Source organism: Acanthaster planci, linkage group LG19 (genome assembly GCF_054643075.1).
Source record: "Acanthaster planci isolate LZ-2023a linkage group LG19, COTS_SCS, whole genome shotgun sequence".
Lineage (NCBI taxonomy): Eukaryota > Metazoa > Echinodermata > Asteroidea > Valvatida > Acanthasteridae > Acanthaster > Acanthaster planci.
Genome location: NC_141795.1, coordinates 2,863,689 through 2,888,568, shown reverse-complemented (window position 1 = coordinate 2,888,568; position 24,880 = coordinate 2,863,689). Strand labels below are relative to the sequence as shown.

The following is a 24,880-nucleotide window of genomic DNA, read 5'->3' as shown; positions in this document are numbered from 1 at the left end:
CGTGCTGAAATTGTAACTCTAAGCTGAGTGTTAGTTTTATAGCTTTATTTCCTCATCCACCATTGGCGCATTGGGCGACAAGATTCTTCCCTCGGTTGCTGACACCGGCAACCCTCCAGACGAGTGGCACCGAGCCAGATTTAAAGCAAAATTTAAATAACGTACGGCAAAAGTTCGACGTCTGAAACAATAAATTAGGAGCGACAAGGCGTGCTAGCAGGCAGAAGATCGATACTTGAAGGTGCTTGGAACGACACCGACTTGGTTTTAGACGTCGCTCTTTTCATGGGCCAAACCCAATGCAAATGTATTTAGTTTGTTTTAAACCAAAAATCAATTGGGTCGACCCGTATCGCTCTTAATTCTTTTTGGTTTGGCACCACCCTAGAACGCCTGTCAGAAATGGGTGTTGAACAAGTTTCCTTTCACGGGGAAGAGAGATGACTTAAAAAGCTACTTCCGGACCATCAGCTGCGTTTAAACCACGAGCTCCTTCTAAACTGCAGAGCTAAATATGCCTATCAACGAGCAACAGGGAGTGCCAGACCGAATATCAGCGAACCCAACTGGGCATTGAGCCCCCCCCCCGTTGGTTTGATATCAATCACATTGAAACAAACGGAACAAACCTATCACCACTTCCATCAGTGAGATAAAGACGTCTGTGGTGAATTCTGTTTTCATATTTTCTAATCTTCACAGAGGATCGGTGCAGGGTAAAACAAAAAAATACTTAAACGGGCAGCGTATCGTAACTACGTAAATATACAGCATGCGCACAGAGCCCTATCCGCTGCTAGCTAGCTAGGCGTGGCCACAGTATTTTAGGGGTCCGCGTCCGACTCTGTAAGAAATTTCATTTAGTGGTTCATCGACAGTTAAAGAACGCGCCCCCGTGCGGCGTACTTTTGTGTATCGCGGACACACTAGTCTGGTAGTGACCCTTCTTTGGCGTGATGATATGAGCCGAGACCGCAGTTTGATGGTGACCAGACTACTTTCAATTTTGACACCGCCGAGATCCGTTGATGGCCTTGAAAGCGTGTAGACTTCTGCACGGCGGGGCAAAACGGAAATTTGAAATCATTACTTGCTGGATTGTCTGGGAGGACGCACAGATACACAGGTTTTAAAAATCAGTGGTGAGTATAGAACGTGAATTTTTGGGCCTTGCAAACTATGCTCGTGGTTTGTTGTGCCAAACGGTAACGTTACGCCATCAAGGTAGAAAGGGCCGAAAGGGTTCTTAGACTTTACTGGGTGGCGCTCTTAACTCTTCGACGTTCCCGCTGACTTTCCTCATGTAGGCCTACATGTACATACATACTGCTGTCAGCAGTGATCCTTGTTGAAAGTCTTTTTCAAAATTACGCAGTAAACTACTGATTAACTCCATACATCATTGCTGTTGAGCGTATGTCAGAGCATAGTCACACATATAAACAGAAATTTAGTCTGAAATTCAAAAATGGTTGCGTCCGGAAATTTATCCACAACTTGCATACAAGTGTTTTGAACCCTAGCCAGCGAGTCCCGCATCAATCTTTATCTGTATTGTCGGCAAAGCTTCCAGAGGACACATCACACCAACCAAGAAGTTCATCAAAGTTGACAAATTCTTGTAAGTCATTTCCACTTTTGTTTACACTTACAACTTTTCAGTGAAAAGAGTTCATTTTGCACTTCCAAAAAGAAATAAAGAAAATCAGGCAAATTAACATTTCATATTGCTTTTTAGCAGGTCTTTAAACTCAGCACTTATGAAGGGGAAATTTTGGGCATATTAAATGAAATGACACCTGTTTAGTTTGGATTTTGAGGTAATATTTCCCGAGCAAATTAACAAGGCACAATAGCCAAAAAGTCAAATGCACAACATTAGGCACGTCAGGACTAAGTCATGCCACATCAAAAATACTGTCATGACAAGATGGAGACATGTTCATATGCATGTAGGCTACATGTATTCCATGATTTAGTATTCAGTGGTTATACATTATAGTCTGGTGGTGGTACTGCATCACTGTTGGACGTGCAGTGAGATCTGTTGATCTACCACCGTCAAGTAATTTTTCTAATTCACAAAAAATGTGTATTTTGTCAATATCTGGTCAGGTCAGTCATGCATTTTTTAAAAAATACAGCCAGCATTGACTGATTTCATCTTATTTATCAAATTCTCCCTTGGGAAGAACAAGCTAAAGATCGACAGATGACACAGTGCAGTTGACCAATCAAAATCGCAAGAAATCCAGCCGTCTCATTGGCTGATAAGGATGTTTTAATGTGGTGACAAAATGTAGCGTCACATGCCTCAGATTTAACGGTTAAGGTCAGTGAACCATCCGTTAGCTGGAACTTGGAGCATTGCAGTGCAGTGACAAATTGTTGTAATTTTGGGTATCATCCTTGGCAAAATAAAACTTTGAAATGAGCTTCTGTCTGTTCATTAAGTCTATGCAGCACTGATCAGTTTGTAAAAGGTAGAAGCACCAGGTTGCTGCTGACAAGTTCCAACTTTGGAATGGGAGCCATGTTGTTTAGCCCAAGTGGTGTTGTATACTGTATTGACTTCCGTACTGCGGAATAACAGCTTGTGCCCTGCCCTAACCTCCCTCCCTCAGAAAACATTTACATACATGTATGGTTTCGAGTAATAAGGTATTTGCTCAACAGAGTGGGGTCACTTTTTTTTTGAAAGGTATATTAATCTGAGCATTCTATTGAAACGTCAATAAAATCCGGGTCTGAACCTGGTGGTTCTGACCAAAGTTCAATTGCCTTATTCACAGCCTGATTAATTGAGCTATTACTTTGTTTGTCGAGATCTTTCGGTCATCATAAGTAAGAGCTGTGCATCGTTGGAAAAATTCATGCATTGCTTCACTTAGGGGCAAAAACCCACAGACAAGATATATGCATTGAAATTGAACTTAGGTGCTGCCACAAGTAGGCAGCGTGTGCTTTCCACACCAGCGGTTGTGCAAATACACTTTTCTTCCACAGAGCCCCCCTAATGAAGTGCTAAATATTTAATAGCAGTTATCAGTGACATTATAATCAGCCTATCTCCATTTATCTTCTGTCCATGAAGATAACAGCAACCCCAGATACACAGTAGCCTTTGTTTGCACCTTTGCACAGTGCATGCCTTGCTGAGCCTGTTTGGAGGTTTCTGTTAACAAGATCGGATCACCCAAAGACTGATAGACTAAAGAGCTGTACTTTGCTGTTGGTATCACCATACCATTTTGGGTGTGCTTCAACAAAGTTTGTATAGATCTGTACTGATGAAAGTTTGAAGAGTTTGTTATACTCATGAATAAAATAACCCGTACAAAATATGTACATTTACAACTTGTCATTTGTAAAAGCTGTTTTAGTTACATGTTTAGCTTGTTTTCAGCTCAAATGCCATTTATATAGGATTTGTCTATTCTGTGCACATCATGGGACATGTTAAAAAATGTAGATGTACATCTTATAGTCAATTTGAAAAGTTTTTGGGGGGATTACACTTGTACATGTAGCTTTGGGGAGTTTTTCAGATCAGGTATGGTTTAAAGAACAGTCCCAAATCCTCCAATTTCAATATGATTTTGCATACACCCTAAGGAATTAGGGTTCATTCAGGTGTTTGCCACAATGCTGAACATGTGCATTCGTGTAGTTCAAAGGTAATAATTACACTTGTACATTTTGTAGGTCTGTTGAGGTTATCCCTCCTATGCAAAGATGCATTCTTGACACAGTTGTCCGTCAAAATCAGTCAAATTTCCCATATATGTGTCTGTGAACTGGGACAAATCAAGTGGAAGGAATTTTTGACTGTTTTTTGACAGTAACAGCAGAGGGAGGGTTAAACGGAGTGAATGTATACTGTTCTTGTACATTCATGTACATTTACATGTACATTTGTGGTACGTTCTACATGAAGGGTACATCGTGTACACTTTGTATTGATTAGGCTACCATTGTGGTACATGTAGGTATATCGCACATGTACAGTGTATGTTCGTGACTGGGCGTAAGGTAGTTATATAACACTGCTGGTATTGATTATTAGCTACGGTGTGCTGTGTTGAATACAGGTACCCCACTGGCACAGTGGTGTGTGGTTTTACTTGTTCAAAGCTGGATTCAAAACAGCCATCAATCCATGAATGTGGCAAATGTGCCACTCTTTGAATTAACAGTAAATGCTCCAGCTGTGTGTTTTTGCATTTGAATGTAAATAACACTATACACTGTGTTAGAACAACTCGGTACTTGTCCGGGGGCACAGGGTTCAATGTGGACCGCACAATAGAGTATAATCACACTGTTTGTTGCCGTGGATTGACCAAAAGGATTCAAGTTTGCACCAAGACAAAGTGGGTTATAGCCACATATGTACAGTCATACCAAACAGCAGGGCATCAATGTACCTACATGTACATCAGTTACAGAAAAATCTTTCTCAAATACGGGTATACTGTACGAATATTTTCAGAAAATATTAAATCTGAAAACCAGATGGTTCCTGACCAAAGCGCTCCAAACAAACTGATCATAAATTTATCCAACTATTCAGCTTGTACCAAACTATTTATACTGTTGTTAGTAGAACTGTATAAATCCCCCCCCCACAAATAATCTGTCCAATTCAAAATTGTTCCAAAATAACTCAATTAAATTGTATATGTACATTTCTTCCATTTCAAATTCGGTGATGTAATGTGCTGTTGAGTGGGTTCATGCCTAAGATGAACAGAAAAATACTGTTTTTATTTTGAAACCTCACTTGGAAAAATGGTAAGAAGAGTTGGAATTCATCATCAAGTAAGACGAATAACCTGCACTTTAAATTTCCGTAGTCACCCCATACTCACCTAGTCTCAAAAGTTGGACAAGTTCATTAATTGCGGCCTTTAACATTTCCACGCAAGATTTCGTGCATTCAGTGTCTTAAGTGAATGACTTACAGCAGACTAGGTGAGCAAACCCTTGTCGTGTGCCGGGATACACCGATTTCACAGTTCAGATATGTTGACACATTTCATTATCCCTTACCCTTTTGGTTAGAGTCAAGCTGAAGGGTTCATGCAGGTTTGCAGCATACATGTACGCAGGTTTGTAGGGTACATACACCTGTACAATGTACATTAATTATTACATTAATATTTGTGCCCTCACAGTGAACAGTTTGTACACGTTAAGTATCAAGGTTTGTTAATGTTGTCCCTTTGATATTGCTCACAGCATTTCTTGTACTGCTTGTTTTGTTTTTACATCACAGGTTCCTAGAATGAAGTCCATACACGTGTTACTGGTGGTGTAGGCAGTGAGATTGTATGCACCATGGCATTCAGCTCAGTACTGCAGGTACATGTAAGGCCGTGACCGAATCACTTGGCTGTGGCTAGACATTGCATAGACTTGTGCATAATTTCAAGCCCCAATCAAGTAATTCAGACACTCTGTGTGAAGTCGGAAGTGGGCGTAGCCGGCGGTAAGGCGAAACCCAAAAAGTTGTGCTTCTCATTGTCTGCCCCTGCCCCGAAAATCATGAAGAACCTGTATCTTTTTGTTTGAAAAATCATTTCAAAACTTTTTGTGCCAACTGTAGAGGCTTCATATATTTATTTGTGGTTTGTGCATCGTCCTGTAATCATTTACAATGATCGGCATAGAAGGTGGTTTCCTCTTGTGCGTTTTTACCCACAACCCGTCTGCTGTCTAAGTTCAGCCACTCTTTGTTCTCTCAACCAGGGAATCGACCTCAAGAACCTTGTTTGCCTTTCTGACGGGTGATGAGACTAAATTGTGGCGGCTTTGGTCAGGAAAGGAAATTAAACAGTTCAAAAAAATCATCGACTCGTCATTGTGAAAACAAAAAAATGCCTCTTTTTAGGAGGCATGGCTTCTGTTTGGCCCTTTCTGCGATTTGCTAATGGCTAATAAACAACGTTTACGATATTAACCCTAACACTCCTCAGTCCTCGAACAGGTGAAGGATTGAGGAGGGTTAGGGTTAAATCTGACATTGTCACCTATTGCCATACAGCTATCGACCATCATCCCATATTTATTCACCTTCTCCTACATGTAGATGTACCTTGGCTGGGCCAACAGCCTCCTGTGTGAACAGGGAATCCTCATCGATGGCTTGCACCAGTTAAGAAGCGGCACCATCTTCTGTAATCTGATTGAGCTGCTCACCGGCTCTAAGCTCCTGCCTGCCGACCAGGTTAGTCTTCCATCTTGCGGATGAAACGTTGCTCCCATTTCCCCCTGAAGTCTTGTTTTACCCGGCCAGAAAAATTTCAGGCTTGCACTTTTTCCTTGGATCAGCTGATTTCGCCATTCTTCATACTTGTGTCATTGAAAATTGAACAAACACTGTACAAAGTCTTATAAAGATTGGAAATTCCTCGCTTTTGGATCAATGTCCAAGTCGCTTGCTTGAAATTTACAAAATATCTGATGAATCTGTACGTATTTTTAAGGTCATTAGAAGCGCACAATTAATAAGATGTAACAGAAACCTGCTAAATTAAGCCAAGTCAAATAATGAAGATAACCGAACCATATCTCTTTCCTGTGGTGAGTAGTTTGATCATGAAATGCCTGTAGTGTACGGAACATTAAATGCATTGCTTAGAAAAGTTTTTTGAAAAGCGCTATCAAGTGGAAAAATCATATTGTGCGCATTACTTCTGCAGTCTTTTCACAGAAGCTGTGTAATTTCAAAATTGCAGGACTTCTATAAAATGGAAGTTTGAATATCTTCATTTGTTGGGTGTTTTCTTTATCATTTGCAAACGTTGTTTGCTGGTAATGTCACTGGCATATATGGAAGCTGAGTTTCACATCTTCCTCCCATTTTTGTAGGATGCTCTCTCAGAAACTGACGACAGTGTTGCTCTTGATAATGTCCAAGTTGCCTTGGATTTCTTGACTGGTATCGGTGTCAAAATGGCAGTCAGTGCCGAAGGTAAGGGCAGATTTTAGTAGAAAGATTGAAAGAATGGCAATTTCAAAACAGGCCCATTGATTAATTGATTGAATTTGTTCATTCAACCAATTGAGTTTTAATCAATCACTTAATTGGTTTCAAGAATGTGTTATTTTAATTTCTTGTTTTGGGGAGGTTTATTACATGTATCATGGTTGAACAGTTTCTTCAAACTACATATTTGGTATCAAGTATCTCGTGTTATATGTATTTGTATTTTATGGTCAATGTGGAAAAAAGTCTTGCTTAAATTGCCACCCGCTAGAATGGTTGATTATAATCAGTTGGTTGATCATTTATCAGCATACTGATAACAAACTTGAATTTACTTGTGGAAGTTGATCACACACATGTTCATGTGGTTATTTCCCTCCCAGGCGTTGTCTGTGGTGAGTTGAAGAGCATTCTTGATGTCATGTGGTCCATTATCCTCCACTGTACAGTTCATTCACCAGGTACGTAGAAATGTCTGCTCTAAAAATGACGTGAAATTTTGCAGGGCTTACACTCTCTCCATTTTATTCGCTGTTTTTTGTTTTTTTCCATGATCTCATCAGAATACTTCTACTTCATGAACAGGACTTGCTAGCTGAAGGTGTCTGTCATAGTAACCATTTGGAATGGAGAAAAGGTTGAACTCAAAGCTCTGTCTTGCCTTGATAGCTTTCAAAGCTTTTTCCTGAGTGCTCAAGTTTTGTCTCTTTGTTCTAAAACTGATTACTCCCAGAACGCGCTGCCTACCAGCGAACCGTGCGCATCGGTCGCAAACTGCTTCTTCAGTGGTGTGGGGAAGAGTTGGCCGTCAGCATTGACACCAGCCAGAGCATGGCGGCAGTGTAAGTCTCCCAGTCACATCACAGAAGCACAGAAGGTGTTGTGAAGTGGGTGGGTCTTGAGAGATGAGAGGAATTGGATGGGTGATTAGCTCTCGGTAGGCTGTGCTAGAATTGCCTAAATATTTTGTGTTCGCGAGGGAGAATCAGGGTCAATCATCTTAATTAACCCTATTTAGTAATGTCAGAAGGGAAGTGTAGTGGCTAGAAATTTATGAAATGAAAAACCATGATAGTGACATGTCATAACTAAAAAAGACACAATTTTTAAAGTCATTTTGTATGAAGAACCCTTTCAATGTGAAATCCTCTATTCAAAATCTCGGTAGCTTTTTTTTTTTTACAGAGAAACTTTGAAGTCACTGCAAAGGAAGCATAATCTCCGCCCCATCACAAAAACAGACTGCGTTTAGGACCATGCTATTGTCTTTACCTCTTGTCATGTTTCTGACTGAAACAGGTTTAGTGGGAACAATCTCTTGTCGGATCTTCTGTCTTTACACTGCTCCTTCGAGAACATTCAAGATGCTCGGGTAAGAACTACACGTACCTACGGGAAGCCAGTAATGTAGTGTTAAGTCAGTCAAAGTAATGTCAACAAATCACTGTGAATTTGCTCGTTGAATTTTGGTTGCATTCTGTTGCGTGGTGTTTTCATGGCAGAGCATTCACGGCAAAAACTGTTCTCACGGTAGCGTACAGTAATCCACCCCGAGCTGAGTTGCACCCACAATTTGGAGAAAGAAAGACAGGTGGTTACAAGCGGATTCTTGCACGCATTCTGGGTGTACGCAAAGACCATACATTAAGGAATAAACCCGTTATTGATCTCCATTATAAACGTGCACCTATGCCGTGAGTACCAAAAAAAGCATGCCCTCTTTTGTTTCGCTCAGAATAGATACTCTTTGAAATTCACTCATGAGATTTTTCACCAGTGGTGTCTTGCTGCTTGGATTTTGATATCTGTGAATGTGCAGCATCAAAAAATGTTATGGAGTAGTACCCTGTCAAGTGACTTTTCAAAAGTTTGTGTATTGCTGACAATGTCATTGAGATAGGATCACATCTTCCGCACATCTTGACAGGATAAGTACCTCGTCAATCTGACCAATGGGATTCTGGCTGCGGAAGATCACTTTGGAATCTCAAAGACACTACTTGGGTAAGTCTAGGCTCTCACCTTAAATGCACATGCAGGGGTAACTGACTCTCTATAGACAAAAAATCCGAGGAAAAGCCATTCCTGACGGGTCATCATACTCGTGTACGGGTTTTAACTTTTTCAAGACTTGCATTATAGCAAGTCACGACACTCTGTTGGTCTGACAGAAATATATAACACACTGGTATCACCTGCGCGCGAACAGGGTGGCCTCACAGTAATGGCTTCTAATTCTGGTAGCTAGATTACTCTGTAGGAGAAACGTCAAGTTTTACTCTGAAGGAAATGAAACAAGCCTGGAATGGATTTCACATATGTTATAGTAACTTAAGGTACTTGCAAGGACCTGGTAGCCTGGTATTTTGTATATGTTGAAATATACGTCAAAATGTTTTGTGTTAAGGTGAGTTTTTTTTTTTTAAATTATCCATCAAAACCTTGATAAATGGCTAACCTTACTGACACATTTTGGTTAGACCAGGTGACATTGGAAAACTGATTGTAGGATTTGATGTTTTGCCTGCAGACCGGCGGATGTAGTCAACGGGACGGCAGATGAGCATTCCTTGATGATTTACATTTCCTTGCTCAAGAGAAAGGTCAGTTTCCTTCTTCAGCATTTGGTTTTTAGGTCTTGCGCCCATGAGTTGGCCAACAAAAATATACTGCTTAGTATAGCAATTTAAGCAAAACACAAACAGACGCTCAGACTTGTGATGTGTGTTTGCCTAGGAAATGTTCCTGTGATTGGCAGTGTTGTCAAGACCTGTGACCTGTCTTGTGTCTGGTCTTGTGACTGATCTTGTGACTGGTCGCGCGACAAGATCTCATTACTGGTTTTGTGGCTGGTCTTGTGAGCGGTCTTGTAACCTTTCTCGTGACTGGTCTTGTGACTGGTAGTTTGGTCTTGTGAAGTTGTGAGGCTCTCCACTATATCACTGGTGATAACCAGATCTACATGTACGCACATGTGAGTGCCATAGAATTTCTCTCATGAGGAAAGTTGTACCTAATCCCCAATGAAGGTATCGTTGGAAGGCCTCTTTTACAGACTGTGTCCTGGAAAAATACCGGAGGCACTCTCTGGTCAGAAATACATCCTCTAATAGTGATTCTAGGTTTTGTTTTCTTTTAGGTGTCTTTGCTTGTTTCCAGCTCGCTGTCTTCAGATGAAGATGAATTCATCAAAATATCACCCCATAAGCCGGTGAGTTCAGCAAAGAATTATCTCTAAAATTGCATCCCTAAATGCGCGAGTGTTAGACACAGATGCAGTTTTTGTATAGCTGTGTATTTTGCAATGTGTTATTTTCTTTTCATTGCCATGCGGTTTAATCAGTCCCCGCTGTCGAATTCACTGGATTCAAAGTTCACAAAATTGTTGAGGACTAAAAGAGAGTTTCAGCTCATGTTTCACCCGGCTAATTTAGGAAAGTTGTTCATCAAGCAGCTCTGTATACATACATGTAATCTCAATTGTTGTAATGTAGCTGTCGTCTCTGCCGAGGTTCAAATAGTGCGCTTTGGTTTGACTCGAGTTCGCACCAACCTCGTTAGAGATTCTTAGGCTGGAGAGGTCGGGAATATAATGGTACCCAAATAGCGAGAACATCCTGAGGTTGGAAGAGGGCTGGCCTCAATTAGTAGTGAAAAGACGTTTTTCTTTAAACAGGTTTATACAAATAACGTCTCTTAAATAAACACACAAAAATTTATCAGCATTGTTAGAGTGAGAAAGATATTTACTAGAGCATAGGAAATTGAATTCTGGGGCGTTTCAACTGTACCACGTTCATCAAGAAATTCTCTGGAGATTGAGAGGCCTGTCTCTCGAACCAGCCATTTACTTTCGTGCAGAAATTTGTTTTTCATCATTTAACAGAGCAAGGTTTGAGATCATCTTAACTCGACTTTACCAAGATTTGAGGCAGTGTTTTCTAATGACCGTTTGTGTGTATCCTGATGATATTTGACAAGTTACTCAAAGTGAAGCTTACTAATCCAAGCAATTAACAACTGATACTCGTAACTGTCATTCTTAAACCCAATAAGCCCACCATTAAATTACCCCAAGCTGTGTGCAAGCAAACCAGCAATTTTCAGCATCACAGGTGCATTCAATAACATATGACTTTGGTCCCTTGGGAGAACGTAGTGCAAGGTTTTGGATATGACGAACCATACTTGAAAGTACTATCTTCTGGTAGGCAGAACATGGTTGATTATGCAACTACAGAGTAAATCCCTGCAATCTGATTGGTGGATCATTAATCATGTGTCAGAACAAAAAATGAAATTGGATGTATTATTGTTCAGCCACTTTGTATGTCAGATGAAGTAGTAGACAGTTCAAGTATGTAGGTCAGGGATTTGTTCAGGACTTATTCGCCTCTGTATCAAAACAAGTAACAGCACGGGCCCCCTCTACCTCGCTTTGTGTCGTATTTTTATTAACAGTTTGATTTCACTGCGCCACTCACCTTTACAGATAGCACGTGCACTCACCCAAACTCGCACCTTTAGGTTTACGAGAAAAAAATCGCTGCCACGGAAACAAAGAACGGGCAGTGCCAAGAAGCGTAGCAGGATCGACCGGGTGGCGTCGTGTCCGTTTTGTGTTGAGCCCTGGACAAGGGTGTCACAGGGCGTGGTTCTCGAGGTGTGTACTCATATTTGCCTTTTGCAGCCATCTTGAAGATGCTGAACGAGACCATCTCTCCTCCTCCCCTCTGTTTAACCCCCCCAGATGATGCGGTGGAGGCAGCATAATGTGCTTCATTTTTTCTTCCTAGGTGCAGTGTCTTCAGCATGTCTAACCGTAACACCTTACTGTAGTGCATGTAACTTTCTGTCCATCAGCAGTAAACATAAACATTTGCATGTGACAAGGATTTCTGTCTAACAAAATGGTACCCTAACTAAGCATTGACCTGGTGTGACCTTGAGAATGACCCTGATTACGTGTACCTTCATTTTCATTCTTAGATGACCAATTAAGGGCCTGTTTGTTTCACATGGACCTGGATCGCGATCAGTGATCCCCAAGCTGGTTGTCACATTTTGTCAAAAGGCCAACATAGACGACATGACGAGTTACGTGATGCTGACTTAGTCGGAGTTTACTGTAGTACTTTTGTTATTTTTGACTCGGTTACTTCGGTCTGGTCTTTTGATGGTCTCAACAACAACTGTGGCAAGTTCATTCAAGGACTGCTAGTTAATTAGTGGTTGATTCATGATGTACCTAGCGCATGTGCAGTGAAGTTGAAGTGCTAACGACCCTAGTTAACCGTTGTCAGGTCGCTGGGCCGAAGGGAAGAAAAGGAGGCCGAAGGAAGGGCAAAATGGCAAAAGATTAAAAAGAAAATGGTCGCTTACTTGTGACATATTGTTTTTGCGGCATTTTTCTTTTAACTGGTCCTCTCTGCACTGTGCTATTAAAAATGGTTTATGGCAACCAATGACGCGGCCAACCTCGGTAGGCTGGTTGCAAATAGTTGACCAGACTAGTACAACCGTTATCGACTAATGTGCGTTCGATCAGAGATAGTCTAACTGTGGTTAACTATGGTTCTTGATTGGACTGTCCCTGTGGTACAACAGGCACAGAAATCTAAAGTTTCTAACGCAACATACAGTACATGCACTCTTACCAGTTTTCAGGCTGTGGAACCATGCAGCCATGTCTGAACCAACTGGCTTGGGCTTAAATTAACATGTGTCTATGAGAAGCGGCTACAGCCTCCAAACCAGAGGCTTCCATAGTGCCATGTGTTGTTTTCTGCCAGAGCCACTGCTTTTCTACACCATCTGGTTTGGACTTCCAACTGGTAGCCTATCTGCTGTTGGTCTCCATGCATGTTTGACACATAGTTTCTCTATTGTGTGTAGAAACTAGAAAAGCTGGTAGACTACTTATTAAAGGAGGCTGGAAAATATATCGAGATTTTTCTCTCACACTTGTAAATGATACGCTTCCACCAATTTCATCTGTGTGAAATGACTAATAAAAAGGGTAAAGGCTCTTTCTTCAAAACCATGATATTCTTACGTTAACCCATTTGGTTACCTTGGTAGTTAATTTTCATTGTTCATGTACTGGTAGGTTATTTGATACTAGCATATCACCACATTGCTAACATTCTGTTGTTTTATTTCTGTCCTAATCATACCAATTTGGTACTTTTTTCGAAAATAGAACCAGTTTTGTTTCATGTTTATGTAATTGTTTAGTATTCATAGCAACAGAGTAATACAGGGAAAAAAGGAAGTCAGGTTTTCTCTTCTGATCTTCATTTAAAGTTGTTTACTATGTAAAATTTCATATCACTGTTTGTCTTTAGTATCCATTATTTGCCTTTTTATGTTTCAAAATCTGACAATTTTTCCTTCCTTCACTTCTGTGCTTTTTTACAGAAAGTGATAATTTTTTTACTCGAAATATCTGAAAGTGGTTGAACTAATTCAATTAATTCCTTTTTTCCATCTGACCAGTCTCCTAGTACCAGTGTCCTGTCTGCAGCCAATTCAGTCTACAGTGGACGCTCCTCGTTAACCAACTTGTCTCATCACTCTACGCCCCAACCTCCACACCATCGTTACAGCTTAGATTATTCCACCTTCAGCAACAGAACGCCATCATTCGACACTTCACTGACTCGTGGAACCAACCAAGATGTCACACCTGAGAAAAGTGACTCTGGCATCTCAATGACAGCCGATCCACCAGCGAGTCTTCCCAGCGGCCCGTCTTCAAGGCTAAAAGAGTTGAGAGATCACACACCGGATTCTCAAAAAATGGCTGGTGCTGCATATGGGGCTACTCCGGACAGAACGGACCAGTCAAAGCAGATCAGAGGCATTTCTAGAATCACAGCAGCTACATCTTTGCGAAGGCACAGAGCAATGTATGTTGAGAGGCAGCATGAGCATCTTGCCTCGCATGAGAGAGACTCGCAAGTCAGGGAGAAGGTAGGCAGTGTTCATCGTCCGGCATCCTCAGGGCTTCTTTTCCAGAATGCATCGAGATGTGAAGAGCAGAGAAAGGAGGATGTGATCTCCAAAGGGAGTAGACAGGCCGTTACAGAGGAGAGCAGTGGATCTAACAATGAGACTGAAATGAAGGAAGGTCCAAACGATGGCAGCAGAAATCCATTGAAGAGAGGTAAGTTGTGACCAGTACTTACTGAGAAGGATTTAAATGCTGAAATGGATTTGGATTTGGTTTGAACATAGAGAAAATGATGTAAGGACCCCTCTGCCAGGTTACCTCTGACAAGATTACATGTACTTCTTTATTTCAGGAGATGAGCTCGTGCAAACTCCAGATGATGAACTTCTTAATTTGTTGGATACAATCGGTGAGGAGAGCCAGCATCTCCGTCTTGAGCTGACTGAGACTCAACTGAGAGAAGCCATCTTGAAAACGCAGCTTGAAGAAGGATTAGTGGGTAGCACTAAAGAGGAGAGAGTCATCTCCAAACTTGTCCAGGAACTTGAGATGCTTAGGGAAGAAAACAGGAGGCTGTTTCGGGAGTCAGCAAATGCCAAAAACGGCAATGCAGTTGACAGGAAGACAATGGAGAAACTGAATGCTACCATCAGAAAACTGCAAATGGAAGTTGAGCATCAGAGTTCAGAGAATTTCAACTTGAGGATGAAATCAAAGGTCGGGAGTGATCTCAGCTCCTTGGATACGAGACCAGAGGGCGACATTTTCAGTCTGGAGTCCGGAGCAAAAGAGAAAGTGGACAAGGTTAGCCAGTCTGATTATTCCTCAGAACTTAAGGAAACACCTGAACTGTGTGACCTCAAGCGAGACCTTGCCAGAGCAGAGAGCCAAAAGGAGTTCCTTCAGGCAAGACTAAAGGAAATGGAGGAAAAAATGGTGCAAAAGCTGGACCAGACTACCGACGATTTGAAAGTGTCCAGGCTGGAAAACCTCCGACTGGAGAAAGAGTGCAAGCTTCTCCGCATGAGCAGTGAGACCAGCCGCTTGGAGGTGGAGACGGTGGTGGGAAGATGCAGGCGTCTGGAGGAGTATTTATCACAAGCTCAGAAGCGAAATGCTAGATTAACCCAGCAACTTGAGGAGGACGCCTTGGAAGTATCATCGCAGGGCAGATACAACCAGAGCCTTGCCTCCGTCGCCAAGCTTAAAGAAGAAAATGCCCTCATGAGAGAAAAGGTCGAGTTAGCTGAAGAAGAGAGGGAGCTTTTGAAGAAGGAGCTTGCTCATTACCGTCAGAACAAAACGACCCTGGACGAGGTCTTGAGAGCCTGGGACATTCAGACGAGCAGCAAGTTCCAGTCATTCCTAGATGATTTCAGACTTCGCATCAGTGAGCAAAGGGAACATCAAGAGGCAAAGATTGCAAAGGACCTGGCAAGGAAAGGACAGAGTGTGGAAAACAATGGAAAAGAGTTTGTGCGCACCGAGACTCAAGTCGGTAATGATGTCAGTCGTTCATCAAGGTCAGTCTCGTCAGTTGAAAACAGTGAACAAGGGTCCGAGGGTCAGGAAACACTCTCTTCAGTTTCAAGGGAGTCATCACGGGACAGTGACCTGCAAGAAACAAAGCTGTTGACAGAAGAAAACTTGGCTGCCGTAGCAAACAGACAAGCAGCTGTTGATGATAAATACTTGCAATTTAGCCCTCGAAGGTCAGACACCGAAACTGAGGTGGACTCAGAAATGGACTCACAGGCTACTGAAAATGCATTCTCTGACCTTCCAAATGAGCATATGGTGGCAGCAGGTGGGATAACTAAGACCAAGCTTTCCGACGGAATCAGGAGACCTAGCTTGGGAGACCTCATTGTTGCTAAAGCTCAGAATTCTCCAGATGATAATGACACAAGAGGGCAAGGCACAGAGAGTTATCATTCTGAATCAATGAGTGTGGACCCAAATAACGAGAAAGCTGGAAGTGTCAGTGAAGGTGAAGGGAAGAACAGTGGTGCTACATCAACAGGTAGAGAGGCGAGTAGAGGGATGACAACGGACCTTCCAAGGAGTCATCTTTCCAGCAAGACACGATTCAGTGCAGTTAATTCTAGTTTGGAGTCCCTGAAGGGAATCACTAAAAAGGCCAAACTAAATCCTGCGAGAGAAACAACCCAAAATGGGGACAGTGAAGTAACAGTCTTACAACCGAAAAGAAGAGATGAAGACAGGTTGACTGTTCCTCTCAAAAGCCAAGATGATAAGGATACTGTTTTGAAAGCAGGTGGAGACAATGTGAAGGACTTAGAATATGCACATACACATAGCAAAATCGCAAATGAACCCACAAATTCTGACCCCCAAAACCTCCCTGAAATACAGCCATCATTTACAATTCATGAGAGAGTTGGCCTTGTCAGAGGGCGTTTCTCAAGATGGAGAAGGATGCAGAACAGGCCTCAGCCGGACTTTGATGGATCTTACCTGGATGGCAGTAGGCTCCGCTCAGACCTTCCAAAGGGCTCTTTGGAACCAAAGCTGGACATGAGAAACAGGAGCAGCAGCTTAGGCAGTCTACTTAACTCCAGCAGTGGTTGGAAGGAATCGAGCAAACAGTCTGTCCAGTTTGAGGGCTCCGAAACAGCAACAAATAGCTTCGAGTCAGAAGAGGAATTTGCCCGTCTTCCAGAACGACGTAACATAGCCCAAGGAGGCACTATTGGCAAAGGAAGAGTAGATGCAGGCTCAGAAAAACCACCTGAGCTTGGTAAGGGAAATTGCATGGATGAGACAAAGATCTTAGCAAATGGACACCGAGCAGAGGGAGATGGGAGTGACGCCAAGCCACAGTTTGCATCTCCTCAGAGACTGGGGAACATGAGATCCAAATTTGGCATCAAGCTAGAGAAGGAGCTGCTCGGTTCTAGTCGAAGCTTCAGCAACAGTCTGGCCAACGAGCCGGTAGCAGCCTCATCCATAAAAGGTACTGCTGATTTGAAGCTGGCCAATGGAAATCGACCATCAGAAATACTGCCCACCAGTCAAGTTGCATCCATAAAACCTGGCACCATGCATTCCTCAGCAGGTGACGGGGATGAACAAAGTAATTCTTCAGATATAATGACAAATGCTAATGAGGGCAACACAGAAACTGAGAATGACAAATCAGTCTCGGCTTCCAATTCCACCAGTCCAGATGTCTCCAAGATGTCCCCCGCCTCATACAACCGGTATTACAAGCACAAGATGATGGCTGAGAAGGACCAAGAATATGCAAATAGCATCATTGATAAATACCTGAATATTCAAATGCAGTAATATTTACCTCTGTACCTCATATATATTCATGATCCGGCTTTTCTTCTTGCATATTTAAGCTAAAGCACAATGGCTGTGATATGCGATGAAACGGATCTTTCTTTCTTGTGCATTGTGTTGGCATGCTAATGAACTTGCAGATAGTTGATTTGAGAATGACTCATTGAGCAGAGTCATTACAGCGAGATGCTGCAACCCTATGAGGCACAAAATATAAACAAATGATGGAAAAGTATTTTGACAATGATCTTAATCATCAAGGAACATCTTTCATCTTAAGAGTTTTGTATTTTGGTTCGGGCTCATGTTTTTTTCAGACTCGATATTTTATGGATATACATGTACATAATACCAAGTTCATATTTCTACCTGAAGTATGCCTTTCTCTTGTAAGCGTTCAGGCACAGTGCTCCTAGCTTGGAGACGTTCCCCTCAGTATTGGACATTTGTCAAGAGTTTCTGTAACACTTGTTTTTGAAAAAATCAGTTTGTGGTCAGTTTTGAATAGCTTTATGAACAACACCTGCATCCATCCAGGCAAAGTATCCACCTGTTCACTTTCAAACCACCGACTTTGTGAAATGAAGTTAACATGTATGTTTAATGTGGCCATTACGTGTATTTAAGCACCGGCATATTAGTTCAGTCACTTGTACAAAAAAAGCTAGACAGTTGGTACACATAATTAACTAGTATGTATTGATATCTGGTACATATACATTTTTGACATGCCATTGGATGTGCACCCTGTCCGACTTTCCACCTGAATGCACACTTTGTACGGGTACTCATTTTCCGTTTACTTATAGAAAACCCAGTGAGATTATGTTGACGTTGTCTGGCTCGTCCAGATGGCATACGTGGAAATGATGACTGGCATGTTTACTTTGAATCCAGTCAATCTAATCCTGCAGATAAATGCATGTTTCCAGCTAGCTGAGGCTCCTGGTTACCCAAATGCTTTGAATTGCCGGTTTGCAGTTTGCACACTTTTGAAGCAGAGTTCTCCAGCAAGGAGTATTTCTGTTTGATTGACCAAAATTGGACACCAAGGTTCAAACATTCCTTTTTGTTGCATTGTAGGAGCAGTTCGAGGGTCCTGATATCTGCCACAATCTTTTTTACAAATACCATGTAAATAAAAGTAAATGTACGGACATGGCAAACAAAGGAACATTAACAAAGAACTGTTTATTAGTTTTTGGACAAAATGCAGTTACTGAATGTCATTCCTTTTTGGTTCACATGGAGGACAAATCTTCAGTTGGGTTATAGAAAACTTTATTTTTCTACAAAGTGTGCTTTTTGTGTAAAAAAAAGAAAGAGAACAAAAAACATTTATACTTAGCTTGTGGATAATGTACTTAAGGCCTAGTTGTACTTCAAGACTCTAGCCAAATTTAATGTTGTTACTCAAACAACGGTCTACTGTGTAAAGATGCGGAATGCAAAATTGGAACAATTTTTCCTGGGGGAAAAAGGTGTAATTGTGTTTATCTATTGGCCACTTACAAGTCTCAGAGGTAGGGATGGGGGTCGCTCTGGTGGCCAACTAGCTGTATTCTGATAGAGTTAAGTGGAGGATGATGGAGGATTTGAAGCAGGGCATGGCCACTGTTCAAAAACCCAAGGTCACCATTTCATGACTAGCAAAGATGCCTGCCGTTCAAACCCATTCAAAATGACAAAAAATTTTACATTCTACGTTTTTCTACAGTGGTTGATTTTTGTTCATGCAGAGGTGCTGATGAGCTGCATATGTTTTTCAGACTGCACTTGTATGAACCATGAAATATCTTCATGAACATAGATATTTTATTGAATAACATTTCTTCATTGGTCACAAATTTCAATTGTCATTACTCCTGTATGCAAAGCTCAGCTGTGCTGTGGTCTGCAACATGCAGATCCTTGTTCCACATCACAACTGGGAGTTGTGGTGCTGTACCATGGCGCAGCTTTGCTGAGATTCAGGGCATTTTTATGTATTGAATGTGTACATATCCGCTCCGAGCAGAAGAAAAGAGGGCGTGGGTTTTTTTGGTACTCACCACATAGGCGCGCCATGAGGCGTGCAAGTATTATGCGTGTTTGACACGGAGCACGCTGAGTAGGCATATCTAATTATTCCGGCATGTGTAGTCTTTGCTTACAAGCAGAATGCGTGCAAGAACCCTCCTGTAACCACATGTCTTTCTTTCGCCGATTGGGGGTGCACTTCAGCTCGGGGCGGGTAATGTAAGCAATTGTATTATCAGATCGGTGATTTTTTTTTTGTTTTTTTATATACATTTGATTTTATTTGTTAATTGTTTTGCATTTTGCTAATTGCAATGTAAATTTGCCCCAGTATGCATGCAAGTACATTGTAAGAGCCACTGCAGACCTGAATACACGTATTTAAATGTCTGTAAGTTAGACAGTCAAAGTTGATGAATCTGAGTGTGCAAGACTGATGTACATGTATTCAGGAGAAGGTCTGATGGTTATACATCAACTTACAAAGTACATCACGTGAGCAGGCTGAAGAAACATTTTGCCAGTGCATGTAATGCTATGATACATATATAACCAAGAGAAAATCCACAACCAAATTTTCGGGGGGGGGGGGGAACTTGTGGGGTTTTTTTGGGGGGGGGTTATGTAACCATTTGGGGCATTTTAGAAGGGCGAGGTAACGTTTTTGAGCTGTTAGCACAATTTTGGAAGGATGGGGAATGAAGTAGACCCGAACTCAACTTTTATCATCCCCCTGATGTTCCCCTCAGCCCCCACCCATCCGCCCTTTGGTACAAAACCTAGTTTGATACATAGTTGAAAACATTCCTTTACTACATGTAACAATGATTACAAGCCATGATTGATTTTGATGTGAACGCATGTATATAAATCTCTTTTGCAAATTGCACCGCTTTAAACAATGTGTGATGTGTAATTGATAATTACAAGACAGGAATTCCAATCAGTATTTGGTTAAAGTTGGTATCAGTGTCTGTACGTTGCATGTGTCCTCTCGTTTAATTTGTACAGGTTCTGTGTTTTTTAACAAAAGGCTGAGTATTTTAGACTAGCAGGGAAACCGGACCCTGATTGCACACGATGGTGCTGCCCTATCTATTGACATTAATGTGTGCCTACCTGCGACAAACAGGACAAAGTGCGTCGACAAATTACACCTGATAAATCCTGATGGATTGCCGTGCATGCTTGTAAATGGGACATAAATTTTTAATTGAGCTCTGCACGGTATAAAGTATGTTAGGTATTCAATTTTTTTTACTTTCATTTTGCCCCATTTTTGTGAAACCCCGTTACATATGGACTTTATACATTCACCTGCATGATGCATTCAATTACTGTGGGCAAATAAGGCATTTTATATCCCTTCAGACTGCAGCTATAGGAAACGTTGTAGCTCAATTTATTGCCCAAGTTAATTATATGAAGAAAAGTCAATTTAAACATCCAAATTCATCAGCACTTTATGAGCCAGGAGAATTGGATTCAGGGGTTACGATTGAAATTAGTTTTAAAAGATGATGGTAGTGTATTAAACACAATTGAACAATATTTAGTACCTTGGCCAAAATTTAATTCTCAATTTTGCCCTACTTTCCATTGTCATTTACTGAGAATTTACTAGAATTTGGAAGCTTCCTTTTTGTACCCATAAAAACATTGTCAAATTTGACGGTTTCATCGTGTGAACTTTTCACGAGGACAAATTTTGTAAAACAAATCTTTAACATGTACTTAAATTGACACTTTTTGGTGACTTTGCCTTCTGTCGAATTCTTATCGGCTATTTTTAGCTTACTGGAAAGATTGTTTCCTTCTTTGAAATTTCGACTTCATTGTGGTTTCCTATTGGTGATCGAAAATCTTTCTTGGTTCAAATCCTGTTAGAATGACGTGATCGTCGTGCATGTGCATTTATGTATCTTCATCAGTAGTAACACTTTGATCACGTCCATTCCGAGGTGGTTAAAATGTGATGGCATTGGTGTCGTGACATCTGGAACGCTATTTATGTTGATTTTTCCTAACAAATATAAATGTAGAAGCGCATCCTTTTATTCCTAAAATGAAAATGTCATGCATGTACTGGGAAAACCCATTAATTATATGAGTCATGTAATTGTCGGTTGAGGAACAGCTACCTCAGCCTTGACATTGGGGAACTTAATTGTTGCCAAAGGTCGGGTTTTTGAATTTTTATCTGAATTGTATTTTCCTAGGAAGGTTGATTGATTTTACCATTCATCTGTTCTGAAGGTCAGATGCCTTTTTTCAGTTACGTGTACATTGGGCCCCAGGTTCACCCAGTATGATCTTTTACTCGCCTTGGTCATGATCATGTTACCATGGTAACAAATTGGAGCCGAGATTATATTGGAGACAAAGGATCCCCAACATCAGTTCAATCCTGCGGTAATGACATTTAAATCCTGTTAGAATGACGTGATCGTCGTGCATGTGCATTTATGTATCTTCATCAGTAGTAACACTTTGATCACGTCCATTCCGAGGTGGTTAAAATGTGATGGCATTGGTGTCGTGACATCTGGAACGCTATTTATGTTGATTTTTCCTAACAAATATAAATGTAGAAGCGCATCCTTTTATTCCTAAAATGAAAATGTCATGCATGTACTGGGAAAACCCATTAATTATATGAGTCATGTAATTGTCGGTTGAGGAACAGCTACCTCAGCTTTGACATTGGGGAACTTAATTGTTGCCAAAGGTCGGGTTTTTGAATTTTTATCTGAATTGTATTTTCCTAGGAAGGTTGATTGATTTTACCATTCATCTGTTCTGAAGGTCAGATGCCTTTTTTCAGTTACGTGTACATTGGGCCCCAGGTTCACCCAGTATGATCTTTTACTCGCCTTGGTCATGATCATGTTACCATGGTAACAAATTGGAGCCGAGATTATATTGGAGACAAAGGATCCCCAACATCAGTTCAATCCTGCGGTAATGACATTTAAACCGGAGTTGCATCAACGCATGGTGGAGTGCCATGTACATGTACATATACATGTAATGTACATGTACACGTAGTTCAGTGTTCAAGTGCATTATCGTGGAGGTCATGATCGAATGCTTTCTGGTCAGCCTTTTCCATGTAAATCTACAATTAGTTTTCACTCAAAATGACTGCATGCGAATTAAAGTACGGACCTGAAATGTGTGTGTATACGTGTGCATAGTTTTGTGCTCAAAGTGTAACCATGGAGGAAGAAAAACACATTTTCTCATCAAAGTTCGATCACCAGTTTTTTCTTTTGTCGCATGAATTATTAAGCAAATCACTCAGTACCATTTCTCAATATTGTTACATGTAACAAATGTTTCACATAAAACTTGTCCCACCATTAATGAGCGTGGTTTTTCGAAACATTTCGTCATCTGTAGTCACGTTCAAGCGTTCCGATAATATCCGGATTGGACCCCGATCCAACTCCTGTGTTCGCTTGGTGTCGGTCCCCTTCGATCCACCTTGTGGGATCGGATGTAAATGCGGTGCAAATGTTCCGGTTGACGGCAACTTAACCCACCTTGTTTTGTTTTGAAACGAAAACAAACATGAACAGTCTTCCTGTGAGGAATCTCCACTGGATTTACGCAGAGAGAATTAGTTTTACATTTCCTGAGTTCTTAAAATTATATACATTTGTGAAATTAGCAACACTGTGCCAGAAAAAAAAATCCCATAAATTTGAGGAAAATTACCTATTGATTAACTCAATGCCCTTGAAAGATTAAATTTCTAGACTTTTAATTTACATGTACCAAGAAAACGCAATGTCATACGACTAAAACGGGCCTTTCTGAGTTTTGCTCCATATTAATGAAACTTTTACACGCACTTCCCGCCGGATACAGTGTCCAACTGCTTTGCCCTTGTTTGGCCTAAACATGAAATGTGAATCTGATTTTTTTTTAAAGAAAATGTCGAGAAACTACAGTTTGGTAAAAAATTAATTCCAGTGAATCATGCCAAGGTGGAGCCACAGACACCCCCCTCCCCCAAAAGACACACATATCTATTGAATTTTTGCCCCATTGGAGCATGAAGTTCATGGCAACACGTAAGAAAATTTTTCAGGGCGGTGTGGTAACCACGCCTTTATCTTAGGGATGTTCTCAACTCGAGACACAAGTGCTCTTAGTTTGGGCAGTTTCTGCAGAGCTGTGTGGTTTTTCTTCAGAACTAACTCGTGGGCTGCATAGAAATCAAGATCGGCCATTGTCATCTAGACAATAAAAAAATCATAAAGGATATCTCTTAGTTACGAGAGGGAAATTCAGTGGAAAACTTTAATACTGTTGCAGGGAAAACTGAATGTCACGGATTGAATTATCCTGAGTACATGTATTTTAAAGGGGAACCTGCTAAATTAGTTGGAGTTTAAGTTTTCAAATGAATCCGCACTGGTAAGTGTACAGGATGCATAACTTGCACATCCCCAGAGCTTTACAAATTCACCATGTTAAAAACTGTATTTGTATTTGACTTACGGATTCGCCAACAAAGAACCCATCTCCTCCGTTGTTCTTGATGAGAAGCTCTTCCAACCAACCAAGAAATTTGAGGCTGTCCTTCTCAAAGAAGGACTTGGTTAAGTCTTCCTTTATAAAAATAAATATTAAGAACTAAAGCTTGGCATAATAAAGTGAGCAAAACAAGGAAGCCTGTTTCATTGAGCAAGATTTTTTCCATGGTAGTTGCGTTCATTAAGAAGAAGTCAGATGGTCTGATACTAAGCAATAAGTCATTTAAGTGTTTGAAAACTGTTAGGAATATATGTATTTCTATTTTATTCTATATTTCAGAATGGCACAACGATTGCCGTGCACGTGTCGAATTACCTTCGCTTCTTCATTTTTCTGTATGTATGCCGCGAAATAGGAATGCTGTAAGTCTTGAAGGATCTCCATGACAACGTCAATCTGAGCCTGCTCTTGGCTGGACTTGCCGTATAAACCTTCAAACAACAAACAGTTCGTGATCTCCAGATGTTTCAAAACACTGCCAATTTTAGAAGAAAGAGTTGAAACAACAAGACCATGTACCTTAAAATTCGTTGAAGGGGGTTGTACAAAAAAGGATTTAAGATAAAAAGCGTGGGGACTGATATGGACATCTTATGTCATTGCATTACCTGTTTCCCTGGCAACATAATTAGCTATGGCTCTTGCCTCTGGGAGGACGATGCCATCAAATTCTAGAAGTGGAAGTCTTCCAAATGGTGTACCTGTATGCATACCGAGTGTAAAGTTTAAACCAGGCGCTTGAGGCAATACATTTTGACATGCAATTGGGCAGGGTGCTGTGCAGAAATCAAAAGCCCAAATTCTGTAGCTAAACTTACTTTGTTTCATTGCGGACCAGTCTTCGATTGCTATTCGAACATCTTCAAATTCAATCCCACTTGCTGCAAATAGCAGTCGGATAACCTCAGCCCTACCTCGAAAGTCAAAATAGGTTAGCTTGAATCTGGGTGCCATGGAGTATCGGTCAGAAATGCTTGTACATTTGCTCTTTTCAAAGGCCTGCTGAGTTTTTGGAGTTCACGTTTGGTTCAAAGGTTTATGTACTCAACACTTCAAAA

General features: G+C 41.1%; 2 protein-coding genes across 4 annotated transcripts; one reads left to right on the top strand and one right to left on the bottom strand.

Moving 5' to 3' along the window:
• Positions 1-984: 984 nt before the first annotated feature.
• Positions 985-22,451, top strand: LOC110987173 (uncharacterized). Of its 3 annotated transcripts, XM_087129686.1 has the most exons (14): positions 989-1,142; positions 3,145-3,270; positions 5,279-5,364; positions 6,092-6,229; positions 6,874-6,976; positions 7,375-7,452; positions 7,725-7,833; positions 8,291-8,363; positions 8,919-8,995; positions 9,522-9,594; positions 10,131-10,202; positions 11,484-11,654; positions 13,490-14,159; positions 14,299-22,451. In XM_087129686.1, the coding sequence occupies exons 3-14, from the start codon at positions 5,341-5,343 to the stop codon at positions 17,256-17,258; spliced, it is 4,548 nt and encodes a 1,515-aa protein (XP_086985812.1). In that variant the 5' UTR covers positions 989-1,142; positions 3,145-3,270; positions 5,279-5,340; the 3' UTR covers positions 17,259-22,451. The 3 variants fall into 3 exon arrangements, with proteins under 3 accessions (XP_022105396.2, XP_022105570.2, XP_086985812.1); XM_022249704.2 differs by lacking the exon at positions 3,145-3,270 and having other exon boundaries at positions 985-1,142; XM_022249878.2 differs by lacking the exons at positions 3,145-3,270; positions 11,484-11,654 and having other exon boundaries at positions 985-1,142.
• A 77-nt stretch (positions 22,452-22,528) lies between these two features.
• On the bottom strand, positions 22,529-24,880 carry LOC110987322 (glutathione S-transferase-like). Its single transcript, XM_087129689.1, has 5 exons — positions 24,641-24,880; positions 24,431-24,523; positions 24,138-24,253; positions 23,787-23,897; positions 22,529-23,521 (listed from the first exon to the last, which is right to left on the bottom strand). Exons 1-5 carry the CDS (start codon positions 24,774-24,776, stop codon positions 23,345-23,347), a joined length of 633 nt encoding a protein of 210 aa, XP_086985815.1. The 5' UTR covers positions 24,777-24,880; the 3' UTR covers positions 22,529-23,344.